This window comes from Equus quagga, unplaced genomic scaffold, assembly GCF_021613505.1.
Source record: "Equus quagga isolate Etosha38 unplaced genomic scaffold, UCLA_HA_Equagga_1.0 73442_RagTag, whole genome shotgun sequence".
Classification (NCBI taxonomy): Eukaryota; Metazoa; Chordata; class Mammalia; order Perissodactyla; family Equidae; genus Equus; species Equus quagga.
This window is the reverse complement of record NW_025802777.1, coordinates 12,431,161-12,447,397: the sequence shown is the minus strand read 5'-3', so window position 1 is coordinate 12,447,397 and position 16,237 is coordinate 12,431,161. Positions and strand designations below refer to the sequence as shown.

Below are 16,237 nucleotides of genomic sequence, written 5' to 3'. Positions count from 1 at the left end.
CAATGTTTTCCCCAGTCTGAAAGAGATGAGCTCAGAAAAGTCTATTACTTATGAGAGATGACTGAGAAAAGATGCAGATTGATAAGAAAGGGCAGACTCTGGTAGTACAATTTTTAATCCCCCCATTCTCAGTGCCCACACTCCAGATGAGAAATGGTTCACAGTGAAAAGTAGCAATAATGACAAGAATAATTATTTTCATCATAATTGTTTCTTGAAAGAAAGGATTCTGAACTTGAAATCTTTACTCTTTATTTCTTGAAAGAAGTAATTCCGGATTTAGAATCTTTATTCTTTAGATAAAGAAACTTTAACATCATTCTTTTAGGTAACAGAATCTAAGTGTATATTTGGAAGTCGTATATTTTTGATTTAAAAAAAATTAAGAGAATTACTTCCTAGTTTTGAATAATATTCCCTTTACATATGTGAGGCCCTGGAATGACAGCAGGCAACAATCACATCATCTAGAGTTTTCAGGACTCCTGACTGTAAGGTGCAGTAAACAAAGGCGAAATCTGAGCTTCCATTCTCTTCTGATCTGTCAGTGACCTGACTATAGACACACAGCTCAGTAATTTGCTGAGTACCAACTGTCAATCACATTAAAAGAAAAGACAAAAAGAACAGGCACAGTGAGCATAGTAAAGTAGTTGATGAAATAATTTTATTAGCTCTGAGACAACACATACACACATCTGATCAAGGATTTACTTCACTTCTGATTCACTCCTGAAGTGAATCTAGGAAATATGATTTCAGCAGGCACTAGTGTGGGTGGAAATTTTAACACAGACCGTACAGTGTTGGTAGTTATGAATACATATAGAGTTGCATGGTTTTGAAATATTCTTTCGTGATATTGGGAGTGACAGTATGGTTAATTGAACTGTCATGTGAGACCACTATTCATCAAGGCTTCCTGACAGATGAGATTCATTTTCCTTAAGCGAATTATGTGTATCACAGTAGCTGTATATTGAGAACTTTGATAAGCATTTCATGCAGAGCTCAAAGAAAAAGACATAAATAAGAAATTCAATAGAACAAAAAATTTAAAAATCTATTTTTATTGTTTATTTTATTTATTTATTTATTTTGAGGAAGAGTAGCCCTGAGCTAGCTACTGCCAGTCCTCCTCTTTTTACTGAGGAAGACTGGCCCTGAGCTAACATCCGTGCCCATCTTCCTCTACCTTATATGTGGGACGCCTACCACAGCATGGTGTGCCAAGCAGTGCCATGTCCACACCTGGGATCCGAACCAGCGAACCCCAGGCCACTGAGAAGCGGAACGTGCGAACTTAACCACTGCACCACCGGGCCAGCCCCCCTAAAAATCTATTAATGTTTGCATTGAGCTTAGAAATTATGTAAATTATTTCTCATTCTTTAGAAAATACAGCATTTGAATGAAAGGTCCAAAAAGATATTGGCTAATAATACAGTTTTAAGATAGTAGAAAGAAATAAACATGAAAATTATGCAATATTCACACCTTTGATAGCATGCCAAATGTGGTAGCTTTATCTACTCTTTAAACTTCATTATAAAGTAAACTGTTAGTCATCTACACATAAACTTTCAGGTGTACGAATTAAAATAGAGACTTTAATCATCCATTACGTAGATTGTGCATCATATAAATTCCAAGGTAGAGATTTGTTTGAGTTATAGCATTTAGGATAGTAAATATACATGTGAATTCATTGTATTCCTTTCTCTGCTGTGTATGAAAGGGGGGGATAAGCCTTAAAAAAAAGACTTGAATGCTTATATTTGGATTTGTAACATTTTCACAGCTATAGAAAGTAATATTTTAAATTAGAAGTAGTTAAAAAAATGAAAAAATAGATGGTCTCTGTTATTGAGGAGGCAGAAAGTGTTTGTCAGCTGTGTAGTGAAATGTATGGGGAAAGAAGCGATTCACTTATGAATTTTTAAGTGCAAATTTTAAAGACCTCTACTGGGTTCTACAAATCAGCTTCCAATGGTGCTATGGACATAGTATGTTATTTACTAAGCGTATTCTTTGCCTAACTGAAATCAAACAGGACAGATATATATAAATCTTCACATTCTGTGGTTTTCTAGAAGGCAATGTGCTATAGAGGCTAATGCTTATTTCACTTTGCTATTCAACATTTTTATTAACAGTAGCATACAGAAGGTTGTTAGTTTTGTACTCCACAAAATTATAGGGTGGGACCAACTTTATTTCTCAGCACTGCTATTTTGTTTAGGTTTTAATTACACAGGGGCTCAAAGCTGAACTAAAAGTCACTTTGAGAAATAACAACTACCATTCCTAAAACTCCCCCAAAGCTGAAACAACTTGGGTTGTGCTTTTCTAGTTGTTTATTCTATAAAAAATACTCTGGGTGTATATATAATATATATATTGCATAGAGAAATGTTTGTGTGTGGTTATGCATAAAACATGTCACACTTTATCACATTTTTATAAATCATTTTTTGTTTTGTATGTCTTTCATCATACAATTTGTTGCGATCTATGCCACTTTTTAAAATTCTTATAAAATATTTATTAAATGACTACATTGCATTTTATTTTATAGTCTCCTTTGATGGACTTATCTGTTGTTTCCAATTTTTCAGTATCTGGGCAGTGCAGAAATGAATATTGTAAAACTTGAAAGAATATTTCTGCAGGGGAACTATTAAGAAGTGGAATTACCTGGTCATACATTGTGTGCATTTTAAATATTCATATCCAGAGCAGCTCTGTCAAATTCTGTTACCACCTTCAGTGTGTGAGTACATTTTTAAGTTGATGTAAGTAACTTAGAAATGTTTCCAAATGGAGGGGAAAAGTGATATCTTTATAGTTACTAATTACTGCTTGGTTGAACATTTTTCAATATGTTTGTTGACCATTTGTATTTCCTTTATTAGTAATTGCTCATATTCTTTGTTTATTTTCTGAGTCATTTGTTCTTTTTCCTTTTTTTTTTGGTAGAAGTTCTTAAATATTCTGGGCAGTAATTTTACGTTGCATATTTTTTCTCAATCTTTTGTTTTTTGTCCTTTTTGTTTGCTTGTTTGATTTTCTAACTAACTTTTATTACCTTTTAAGTTTCCAGAAAAATTGAGTGGAAGGTACAGCGACTTCTCATATGCCCCTCACGTCCCACACATACTCTTGCTTATGTTTTGTTTCTTTATGATATCTTCTCTGATCAGGAGCTTTTGGTTTTGATGTAGCCATATTTATAAATCTTTCATTTCATAATTATTATTTGTTTATTCTTATTTAAGGAAGTGTTTCATATCCAAGATACTTAATCTAATGTCCTGTATTTTCCCTCAATTATTTCACTGGTGATCGTCTGTTTGCTTTCCTTGAATCAAACTAAACTACGTCTCTTTCCAAATGTGTTCATTACTCTCACTTACTTTCCTTTGCATCTTCTCGCATCTTTGCATCCCAGGCACCTCGCCATTCAGGTATTACTCCAAGATCACTTCTTCACCAAGTATTCTCTCATTCTTTCAGTTAGAGTTCTTCCCCTGATTCTTTTTATATTGTACCTAAAATGGTTGAGACAGTATTGTGTTTGTTTCAGTATATTACTCCTCTGAATAGTTCTCGAGAACAGGATCTATAAATCTTGATATTCCCAAAGAGTTTCATTCAACACCTCAAAGAATAGGTTTTCTATTAAAATTTCTTAAGAGAAAGAATGTATGTTTAGTTTGGACAACTGAATACACATCTGAAACAGATAGGAGTTGTTTTCAAATACTTGAGCATCTGTTCTATATTAAAGGAATTAAACTGGTCCTATATAGTCAATGAATAATTGCTAAAGAAATATTGCTCAAATAATTGCTAAATTAGATTTTTCTCAATATAAAGAAGAAATTTTCAACAAATAGAATTCTCTGAAAATTGAATGAACTCACAAAGGAGTGACTTGATTGTCCCCAGACGTGTTCAAGCAGGAGCAATGCATTAGTATTCCTTCTATAAGCCTTTCCTATAATAGTAGACCTACTGAATGAGTAAATAAAATGGTAGCTCCATTTGTATGCTTCATGAGTTTTAATTTTAGTCATTGACTATTGACACTGATGATCTTTCAGATCCTTCCAATCTCCAGGAACCATTTGCTTCGACTTTAAACATGACTTACTTTTTATTTACAAAAATTCTTAGGATAGATATTATGTTTTACCACTGAGATAGATGATTGTATTTTTATTTTTTGGATAGCTGTTTTATAGAAGTTAAATCACTTCTCAGAGGGTTCAATATTAAATCTATTCCAAAGACCACACTTTAGCTACAAAACCAATAAATATACATATTTTGTGTACAAATATTTGTATATTTAATACTTTATATACTTTTTACTAAATTGATTCATTGTATAAATGTTTTCCCCAAATTTCTCTGTATAAATCTCAACCACAGACACTCTAAGAGAAATACCACTTAATGTATTAAAAACAAAACAAAACAAAACAAAGTCCTGGGAATTCATATTCTATCCACTTTATATTTTTAATTTAGAATACAAACTAAATGGCAGTGAACTAGTGCTTTGACAATGCTGTGCATATTGCCCAGACACTGATAAAACTTTAGTGAATATGAAATAAGGCATAATGAAAATCATTATTTCTGAAAAGAAATTTATTAGGTAGGAGCCAGGACCTTTTCTGGAATCAGAAAGGAATAATTCATCAGGGGAGGATTATAACAGAATCCTGAATATAGATTATCACTAATCATAAGGAATCTATAAGGGTATTTTGTTATTCTTTCAACAAACAATTTTTGTGCTTCTGCCACTTCTGAGGCTCCCTCCGAGGCATTGAGCACAAAAGCTGAGTGCCAGTCAATTCTGTTTTATGGCTTCCTTGGAAGAGAAGATTTGCTGAAGGTCTTCTGATTTTGAACTCTAGTTGGACATTGCTGTTTGCACATCCTTATAATCAGTCAGTAGGGGAAGGATGAAATGGCCCAACTCAGTACGTTTAGAAGAATGTTATGTCTTAGCTTGGTAGCAAGCTTGCTAGTTAGGCAGTTGACGAAACTATTGGTAGAAAGTAAAAGGATCTGAAATAATGTGCTGGAATCAGCAGTCAAAACAAGGAGGCTCCACTTCATCAAGAAAGGTAGGTGATAATCACATTGGTAGACAAGTGACAATGATAGCCCAAATTACAAACCTGGCAATGGTTGCATTTCATGTGGAATCTCTTCAGTGTGTTCATCATGGTTAATCTCAGAAACAGTAATACTACCTTCAAGGTGAGCCTTCAGCACAAAGGGCATTAACAGAGCAACAGAAAAAAGCCAGCAGATGATAATGGTTGTGGTTAATAAGTCCTGAAGTTATATTTGAAGTTAATGAGTAAGAGTCTTAAGACACATGAAGTAATTCAGCAGAATATTGGAGAAAATGACTACTTAGTAAAATCTGCCCCCTTGGACAATTTCCAGCAGCTATATATGCAATAAGTTGATCAATAGTAATTCAGAGATCTGCAGCCACTGCATAAATACCTCAGAGGAGGGAAGGTACTTGGTATACAGCTCAGAGACCGGAAATTTCTAGAAAAATAGCTCAGCGGTTGGCAGCTTATGGGCCCATAACATGGGTATTGGCAATTTCTTGTTAAATAATTTTGGGATTGGCATCTGCTGGTGATATGACATGATGGTGAGAAGCCACTGGGTATGAAGCCAAGATTTTGGTAGCTTCTATACCCCAAACTACCCAATCTGCAGTTGTTTAGGGGTCGGAAATTCTTGGATAAGCAGTTAAGTTGTCCACAGCATTTGAAGCCATTGCTGATGGTCTGGCAAGCTTTAGATGTACATTGGCTGGATGTGTAGCAATTTGATACATACCCCTTGGTCTGAGTGCATGGGCTACAGCTGGGGCTGGGTCCAATGTTGGTAGTTTCACAGACATTGCATACTTTTCCCACCGTTGGAGAGTTGCAGGGCACACAGGAGTTGGATGGGTCACAACTTGTGGTGCAGATCTTGGGCTCACAGCTGGGAGAGTCGCAGCTTGGTGCTTCACCATAGGTTTCTTGGCAGTTGTCCAGAAGCCAGAGATTTCCTTGGTAGCTACTGGGTAAGCAGATCCCGAAGGTAGGGCTTACATCACTGGAGCAAAGAGCAACAGAGGAAGTCACAGGGACGTAACAGTGAGTTCTGTAGGATGTGCCACTGCAATCCCCAGGATAGCCCAGAAGAGACATGGAACCCGAGTGCATGCTCAGTGATGGCTGCGAAGGTATGGTGAGGCTGTGTGACCTGAGGACTTTTTATATCTTCCCTGGTGATTGTCTCCAGACTCTCTTCCTTCTCACTGCCTGGGACAACAACGCAGCAACATCTCATTAGTGTCTTGTTTAGCTACAGCTGCTAACGTCTTCACATTCATATAAAAATAAGTTTATTTTGATTCTTCAAGGTATCTAATTTAGCCATTTTGACCATCACCCATGAGCTATCATCTGTAGACCATAGGTTCTGTGAACAGTGATTTTAATGTTAATGGGCAAACTCCCATCTGTCAATCACTGGTTAACATGTCTATAGGCTTCTGTGACATGGTTATTAAAAGGTTAACAAGGATTCAAGCAAAACAAGGAAGCTGTGCTTGTCCACTCTTTTGACTACTGCAAAATACTGCAGACTTGATCCTATATTCTGAAATAAGCTGAATACTTTGGCTGTCTCCACATTGTCGCTCAAAAGAGAGAGTAAAGCATTGAACTACCAAGAGAAAAAACTGTTTCCCCCAAATATGTGCTATACTCTTAACTGTGCCAGGCCACGTATTGGTGACAACTTCTCATCTGATGTGTTTAGAGAATTCCATCTGTAAGATTCACAGCAATCCCAGTGAGACTTAGTGACCTATACGAGGCCAAAAATGAACTTGTCCCCATGGGTCAGTGGTTGCTAAGTAACCAAGAAGTCTATGAGATCCCTTTCTTAAAAAGCTTCTGCACTATATAACACCAAAGAAGGCCAGTTTCTCAAGATTGTACCTTCCTAATTGACAAAGATTATACACTATACATTCTATTGTCTCTGCCATACAACCCAGTTGCAGTCAAATGTATAGCATTTTTCTACATTTCTCCCAAAGTAAGTTTTACTTATTCTTCATTTGCTTTTTCATGCACACGGGCTTCATTTCATTCCTCTCTTGAAGAATGTAGTTATTTTCGGTTTAGACCCACAAAGGGGATTGACTGTGTTTAAAAATTTTATTTGAAAGACTGAACAGTTCTTATAGGCACCGTGCCTATTAAACAACACTTTTCACTCTTATGGTGAAGGCCGAAGAAATTTTAAGATTTTTCTTAAAAGTTTTAAGATTTTAATTTAAACTAAAGAATTGACTTTTTGGTTTTGAAATGCAAACTGTAATTCATCTGTACAGCGTCTATTGAATTGGAAACAGCAATGCGTTATTAACATGATGAGTTCAGACAAAGGATAGTACCAACTTCTTCAGGTAGGAAAAACTACAGGAATAGTTTTTAAAAGACAGTGTCCTCACAGAAGACAATTAGATTTCCCTCCCCATTCTCAGCTTCTCAGCTAGATTTTTAAAATACATACCAATTTAAACATACAGATAGTCTCCAAACATCTCTTTTTTAATCTGGGTTTTCTCAGAGTTCTCTCAGTATTTACTCTGTAAAGTGACAAATTTAGGGGCCGGTCCAGTGGCGCAGCAGTTAAGTTCACAAGTTCTGCCTCGGCGGTCCAGGGGTTGCTGGTTCGGATCTTGGGTGCGGACATGGCACTGCTTGACAAGCCATGCTGTGGTAGGCGTCCCACCTATAAAGCAGAGGAAGATGGGCACGGATGTTAGCTCAGGGCCAGTCTTCCTCAGCAAAAAGAGGAGGATTGGCAGCAGTTAGCTCAGGGCCAATCTTCCTCAAAAGAAAAAAAAGTGACGAATTTATTCTGTAAGCAACTCTTCATTATCCACATTTTGCTATCTTGTAAAGTGTCTCTCAGGCGAAAAGGGTCAGGATCAGGGAACCATATTTTCAGCAAATTGTTTGGTGGTAGAGCACCCTGGAATTTTGTGTAGAAATTTTCAATGCTGAGGCCGGAAAAATAGGAAATAAATACATAAGGCTGTTGACAGCCAACTTTCCACTAAGTTACTTGATCCCAGTGTTATATAGCAGAGTCCAGAGATTGATGGTGCTTTATTTCTGCATCTCTCTATCATGCCATGGTTACCTCGAGTTTTATTTTAGGCTTCCTTGTAACAGATTTGAGGGAAAAACAAAAACATAGAAAGAATGGGTCAGTCAGCTGTAAATCTTACATACCCCGTCTTCCAACTTAGCATTAAATGGTAGAGAATTTTAAATTAATATCATTCACACTAGTGTAAATTCAACAAAATAAGTAATGTAGAACATCACATATTGTAACCAATATTCACAGCGTGAGACTTTACAACATGTTTAAATTTATTTCGGTACAATAATCTTCTAAACAGTCGAACATTGAGATTTGCAAAGGCAAAGTTGGCTCAGCTCCTCTCATTTGTTTTCATGTTTTACCTTGTTACTCACTCATCACACTCATAGGTAACCATCACTCCCCGTTCACCCACCATTTTCTGTAAATCATACCTTTACAGAAGCCTGCTACTTTAGTCTCCATCTTGGCAAGAGACTGAGCAGACAGCATCAGTAACAGAGCAAATACCAAGTTCATAACAAGGTAAGTTTTAGGAGAAAGTAAAGGCCATTGCCCTTTGGGTGGCATTGTCCTCTGAAGGCTTTGGAGAAGCATATGTATTACCCTGTTTTCACTTAATTACTAAAAGGATCTTCCCTTCCATTAATTTTCATATTTATAATATTTTCTATGTGTGGAAAGCTGAATAAGATTCTCCCCCTCAAGATGTCCACTTCTAGTCCCTGGAACATGTGAATATTACCTTATGTGTCAAACAGGTCTTTGCAGATGTGATTAAGGATCTTGAGGTGGATTACTCTTGTGATGTAATCACGGGAGTTCGTATAAGAAGGAGGCAGTAGATCAGAGAGAAGGAAATGCAATGACAGAAGCAGAGATTGGAGTGATGCTGTCGTAAGTGAAGGAATGCTAACAACCTCAAGAAGCTGGAAGAGGCGGGGAACAGATTTTCATCTAGAGACTCCTGAAGGAATCTGCCCTGTTGAAGTCCTGCCTCTAGTTCAGTGAAACTGATTTTTGACTTTGGGCTTCCAGAATTTTAAGAGAATAAATTTCTGTTGTGTTGTGGTAAACCATTATAGCAGCCACAGGAAGCTAATGCATTGTGTTGGAAAAATATGGGTAACTCTAACAGATAGTCTTTATGTAGTTTGAGGAGTTTGCGTTCTGTATCTAGGGCAAGTTTAACATTCAAGGAATAAGCTTTCTCGCCATCAGAAACTCAGAGAAGTTCCCATGCTTTCTGAAGAATAAGAAACAAACTCCCTTTATCTAATGAGGCAGAAAATTCCTTACTACTCATTAAAAAAGAGTTACGGAACTCTTTCCCAATTTTTTCCAAAGGTTAAAAATCCTTTAGAGTAAACATAGAAGATAAATGAAACTAAAGTTTCCAGTAAATGGCCCTTAAAGAAAATAATAGAGGTCACCTTCTAGCCTTTTAGGTCGTGATGAAATTTTATCTTCTTTTTTTGCTACCTTATATAAAATTGTGTTCTAATTCCACTTGCCAGAGTTCTGTTAAATGATGCAACAGTGATTTCATGATTTAAAAAAGCAAAATGTATGCAAATACATACTTACATAACAGCTAAATTTTAAGTATTGAGTCTACACACAACGGTGGACATTCTAGCTATATTTGCGATGTTTCAGAATGGGACAGATGGGCAAAATCAAAAATTTAGGAAATAGGAGTAAATGAAGATAAATCATTTTTAAAATAGTAAGATAAGTGGGTGGAGAGACAGGAATGTGAGTTGGATTTGTGCTTACCTTTTCAGAAAACACGGCATGAATGGAATGCGATATAGATAGAATAAGAGTGGCATTTTGAGATGGAATGGTCATGATTGTGCCTGAATGAGTTATGAATCACTCTCTTACTGAATACTACTGAAACATATTTATTAGTGTGCAACCTTGGAAAATTGTTCTCTCTCAGTACCTTAGTACTTTCTTATGTAAAACCAGAGCTAATAGCGCATACTTTGCAGGACTGTTGTGAGGATTGGATGAGACAATAAACGTGAAAATACCTAAGAAAGTACATGGTACATAGTAGATGTAAATTAAATGTTACTTTTCTTTCTAATTTGCTAAAGCTCTTATTTAGGAAATTCCAGTCACCAGACTAAAGAAAAATATTGTTAATTAATTCGGATGTTGCACATATATAAACCTCCCATAATCTCTGTCTCCTCTAAAAGTTAATGTCAAAAATGAATAGTTCTACCCCATGTAGTTAAGAAAAATGTCTTGTTTGACAACAAATTACTAATGATTCCTCTTATTTAACCCGTATTTTCCTGTCCCATGTGTCATTCGCTAGTTCCTGGAAGAGTGCATATGCAGTTGTTAGGAATAAGTGCTCAGTAATACTACTCAGGTTTCCTGAGATCTAATCTTATCTCTGATGCTCACTTGGAGTATCGATTAACTACCAAATGTTTCTGTAACTCAGTTTCCACATCTTCAAAATGGAGTGAATAATAGTATTTTCTCCATAGGTGGCTATGAAGATAGTCAAGCAAAGGTTATGAAATATAGTTAGTATTTAGTTGTTAGCTTTCATCATTTTCATCAGTCTATAATCTTTGTTAGTATTATTATTATTAAATATTATTATTTTCATTATCATTATTATTATTGGGTCTCATTTAAAATCGATTGCATTTTGTATGAGTGCATCAGAAAAGAAGAAAGAAAATAAATGCACCAGAGGAGGCTGTTTTAGGCTAGACAACTTGCTGCAATCTACATAAGTGGTATATATATACAATTTTATATATAACATTCAACTTGGAGGAACTGAATAAGTTGAAGGTATTTCCTCTCATCTACATGGGAAGTAAGACATCTAGAGAGGACGTGGGTTTACATACCATTAGAATTAGTCAGCCCAGAGACAAGGGTGAGCTGTGGCTGAGGCAGAAAAGAAATAGTTTTATTTGCAGTTTAGTCTTGCCAGTCCTGGAGCTGAAGATCAAGGTCACCAAATTATTAACAACTTCCAAGTGGCTTCCAGATTCATCACCACCTAAATGAAAAAGACTGTAAATAATTTGGAGGATAAAGGAAAGTCTTTGGAATACAACTTAAGTGGGTCTTTGGGCAAGTTTCTTACCCTATGTGAGTTTCCTTATTTGTAAAAATGAAGAGAATAATATTTTTTCATACGCGTGTTCATGGGAGATTATTGATTAATGGTATGGTAGCACATTGAAAGTGACCAGTATGGTGGATACAAGAAGCTGCTTGTAGAAAGAACAAACCCCCACTGAGTACATGGAAAAACTGAATTAATTAGTTAGTTACATACATGAATAAAAGAGAGAAATAACTTCAAATAGTGATGTCCTCTACGCAGCAATCTGCGAGGCGGTGGAGAGGAAGTGCTACTTAAGTTTGATTAACAAGGCAAAAATAATGTTGTGCTTTCCATTGTTTAGAGCTAGAATATATGGAACCCTTTTGTGTTTTACCCTATAAGGTAGAGTGGCCATCGTAACTTGCTCTGTTCAATGATATATTACGAGACATATATAGAGTTGGTGGGTGATTCTCTTGCTATCTTCCCCTGGCCTCTACTAGCAATATTCAAGATAATAAAGACCCTTTATTCCTGGATCCTAGAATGAGAATGATTTTGGAGCTGGAACAATGAATGTGTAGTATGAGTGATAAATGAACCATTGTAACTTTAAGCTTCTTGAATTTTGAAGTTGTTAGTTACTGTGATGAAACGTAGTCTATTCTGATTAAAGGCCCTTCATGATTCCCGTTTTTATGTGTTGGAAAATACACATGCACATTGAATGCTCAAGTAGTATCACATGTTCAATCAGGACCTTGAAAATATCTATCTTGCTAGCTTTTTTCAGACACTCTGTTTTTGTTTCTTTAAATATATTTGATTTAGTAAAACTAAAAGGCTTTAACTTCATGGGAGATAATAAAAAGATAATATTTTCTAAATCATTTGAAGGAGGTTTATTTAAAAATAACCATGAAAACTTTTCTTCCTACTTAAGAACATGTTACTAGCAGGGGAATCAAGAAGCCTATAGCAACAATATTCTAGTGAATAAGCCAACAATTACAATCACTTAGAACGTGATCAAGAAAAGAATGTAGGTTAAAACAGTAACTGAACTAAAAGCACATTGATCCATCAGCCAAAGAACAATTCATCAGCCTAAAGTTGACACTTCTTTACAAAGCTATCTGGCAAGACGCTGGGATGACAATTCAGCATGATCTTCTAATAAGTGGAGATTGCCAAGTACCAACAGAAAAACAAGCTGGTTGGAAACTGCTGTATCTGTACGGAACAAATTGAAAACTATGAGACACATGGTCCAGGGGTCTGAAGTTTCTGGACACATAATCTAGAGATTCACAGTCATAGGAGAGATATCTCAAAGGATAGCAGGTGCTGGATGCAAAATTCAGTGGTTGATATCCACAGAAGATGAAGCTCTGCTGCTGACAGCTATATGAGTGGTGGTTCTGGGAACAGCGATTACTGGACAAATAGTTCTGAGGTCTATTACACATTGATGGTTGACAGGAACTGGAGAGGTAAGAATTGATGGGAAAACAACTGGTTGCTCTGCAGGGCCTAGAGACACAGTACGTAGTGGAAGAGTAGCCAGAAATTTCACAGGTTTTGGGCACACAACTGGATGATTGGTAGCTGGAATGTTTACTGCAAGTCTCTGGCAAGTTGTCCAGAAGCCGCGTTCTGTTTTGGCTGGGCAAGCAGACAGCATCACCACAGTTCACACCAGTAAAGTAAAGAGCAGTGGATGAGGTAACAGGAGTATGGCAGTAACTCCCAAGAGAGTGGAAGTTATAGTTTCCAGAACAGTAGATGTTGGATGACATGGTAGAATCTGAAGTAAGGATTTCAGAAAAGCAGCAAAGAGCAGCTTGTTGAGGTCTATGGGAAACTAGACCAGATTGCTTAAATACCTTGGTGAATATATATTCGGATTCTTCTCCTCCCCATATTTTAGATCAGTTTGCAACATAACATCTTATTAGTTCATTGTTGTGCTGCCTATAATAATGACTTCCCACTCATCCATAAAATGAGTCTAGTGTTTGTCTTGTAGATATCTGCCATCCCAATCTTTCCCTTGTTTATCAGACTTGAGAATGTATGATCTAGTCACCTTTGTATATTCTCTGCTTTGGTTCTGTTCCCACCCCTCAGTTATACCTGATTACAAGGAGTCTGAATGGATGTTTATCTTAGTCATTATCCATAAGGAACAACATAGGAAGGCGTAGTCTTCATCTTTGAACAAGACACTTAATGTTGCAATACCTGGAGGAAGTGTTGATGTACTAAAATACTTCCTACATATCAAAACTTATCGGATTTGCCAGATGGAAAATCTCATATTATTTTCTATTTTTAATACTCAGCTGAGATTTTAATTGTGTGGTGTTATTCTCTGTATATTTGTCATTCAATTTCATGTAAGCATCTTAGAGTACATTTTAAAGAACTCCACCCTGACAACTTGAAATTTTTCATATTTAAAGTGGAGTTTGGTTTCCAAAGACTTGGAGAGATATATGTGATATTTTTACATGGTAACATTGATGACATATTTGCATTTACTAGTAAAAATGTCATACATCCGATTGGTGGCATTCAAGTAAGAATAAACACGATATCAAAAGCCATCAGCTAGCATTCCTGAACTAATGAATATCTTTACCTGAGATATTCTACTAAGGTACTTCCGTCATCATGCAATTAAAGTAAGCAAGGATTAAGAAAGGTTTTAATATCACAAGAAGATAGATGTCTGAAAAGTTCACACTTGGACACCACAGAAGGAAAAATCTCTGGGCCTCATTTTGGATTTTCCTCCAAAGATGTGAATTAATCTTTACAGACATCTATTTCCTGGAGTGAGTAGTTCTCCAAATATCTCTTTTCAAGCTGTTTCCCAAGTGGTCAAAAATGATGTACTTGGGAACGAGTGGAGGAGAGTAAAGATTCCAAGCAGCCACTTGGCATCTGAAGTGTCATTGATAATCCTTTTGGTGGATGCTTTCCTATTGCACAAAGTCCTGGTTCCTTTTGAGGAATCTGGCCGTTGAGGGTGACATCAGCAGCCGTGAAGTCACTTCCCCTCTGCAGAATCCTCTTTTCTTACCTGTACCCATTATCTCTCTATTGTCCATTGAAGAGTCTAGAGGCTGCTGCAGTTTTTCCTGAAGAAAGATATTAAAAAATGTTTATAGAGCTTTTCACATAAAAGTGAGGAGAAATCATACACCCATACAAGCATGCACAAAGGGGGTTGGGTGAACACACTTGTGATATGTTATTTTTGATATTTTATTTCTTTTTAAAAGTCATGAAAAACATGACATTTGGTGCAGATGGAATGTAAGGTCTGAATTTCACAATTTTTGTTTCACCTCTTCTCTGAATTTCACCTTTTTTGTTTCACCTCTTCTCTGAATTTCACCTTTCTTGTTTCAGGCAGTGGAAGCAAAGATATTTGACATCCCACGTGGGGAATTTTCAAAGTCACTGTACCACATTCTTCCTCAAAGCAAGCCTCAGATCACTTTACATCAGTGTGAGGCCTGTTTCTGGTAGAAAATAACAGAAGAGATTGGAGTCAAGAGTTGAGAGTCTGAGAAGTCTATTTGACAATTTTCCCATCTCCTCTAAGAACGTTAAGCCCTCCAGATAAATGAAATCTTTCACATTCTTACATGCTTACAAAGAAGATTCTTCCTCTCATGTTGATAACTGCCAACCAAAATAGTGTTTTTGTGTGTGCCACGCCTACATTCCTCATGATTTAGTTCAAGATTCTCTTCACTTCTTTTGTTCTTTGTAAAGTTTGAAAACAAGTGATAATCAACCAGTCTATAAAATCTCTTCCTCAGCATGTAGGCATGCTACATATGAGTTTCAAAAAGAAAACTAAAATCTTATTTTTTATACCATAGTGAAAATAGATTGATCTCTGTAGAACTGCCATAGAACTGATAACTGGGACATCATTGAGGCTGGAGTTATTAAGCTAAATATGATGCCATCATTAATCATCAGTAATTAAAATGTAAGTTAGATGCAGGACATGTAAATGAGAGAAGCCTGGTATCATCAACCATTTATCACATCTTAACAACAAATGCAGGAAAGGCCCAATACACATACCTAGCTGACATGTGTCCTAATTTATTATTTGTAATTCTGTTTATAATTCTGCGTAATGTCTACAGAGAACTTCTTTATGTTTGTTATATCTCCATGTAGTTGCCAAGCTCAACAACTTGAGATAAAATAACAAAAAAACTACTGAGAAGTTATATCTTTTGTTAGAAATGATTGGTTGAGGTTATGATGAAACTAACTCAAATCCATGAAAATTACATCTGAGAGTTTGTGATATTTTTGTTTTCACATAATAGTTAATTAACACTTTTAGTTAATTAACTAATTCTTGTTTAGAGTCAATAAGTCTAATAAGTTCTCTATATTTTCCTTAGAGTTTTTTTTAAAGGACAGATTTCTACAACTGTCTGTTGCCTACATCATAAAGTCCACATTCCTGAACAACCTACGTAGGGTTTACAATATCTGGCACCAAGATGTGTTGTCAGCCTATCTCTGTTATCCTGCTCCAGAATCTTCATATTTAAGTTTCATTTAAACATTCAAAATGTCCTAAACCTTGCTTTTTCAATCTCAGAGACTTTGCACAAACTTCTCCTCTTCTAGACACCCTTCCCTATTGTGCCTCCTGGGAACAACTGTGCATTCCTTACAGCAGATCAGGAATCATTGTCTCAGAGATACTTTCTGCATCTCTTTACTCATTTCCATGCATGATGCCCTAAACATTCTACTTTTTTCTTTTTTTTAGTGAGGAAAATTAGCCCTCAGCTAACATCCACTGCCCATCCTCCTCTTTTTGCTGAGGAAGACCAGCCCTGAACTAACATCTGTGCCTGTCTTCCTCTATTT

At 36.2% G+C, this 16,237-nt stretch overlaps 1 protein-coding gene and 1 long non-coding RNA gene across 3 annotated transcripts in view; one reads left to right on the top strand and one right to left on the bottom strand.

Annotated features, from left to right (window-relative positions):
• The window catches only part of LOC124234269 (uncharacterized), a 90,309-nt gene that overhangs the window by 2,705 nt on the left and 71,367 nt on the right, over positions 1-16,237 (top strand). Inside the window, exon 1 of one of the 2 annotated variants that reach the window (XR_006887264.1) lies at positions 8,665-8,748. The exons of the other annotated variant lie outside the window; for it this stretch is intronic. This is a non-coding gene — a long non-coding RNA (uncharacterized LOC124234269). Of the gene's footprint in view, positions 1-8,664; positions 8,749-16,237 lie in introns of those variants that run through there. 2 annotated transcript variants of the gene reach the window in all.
• On the bottom strand, positions 4,642-6,279 carry LOC124234262 (keratin-associated protein 24-1-like). Its single transcript, XM_046651512.1, has one exon. It carries the CDS (start codon positions 6,255-6,257, stop codon positions 5,496-5,498), a length of 762 nt encoding a protein of 253 aa, XP_046507468.1. The 5' UTR covers positions 6,258-6,279; the 3' UTR covers positions 4,642-5,495.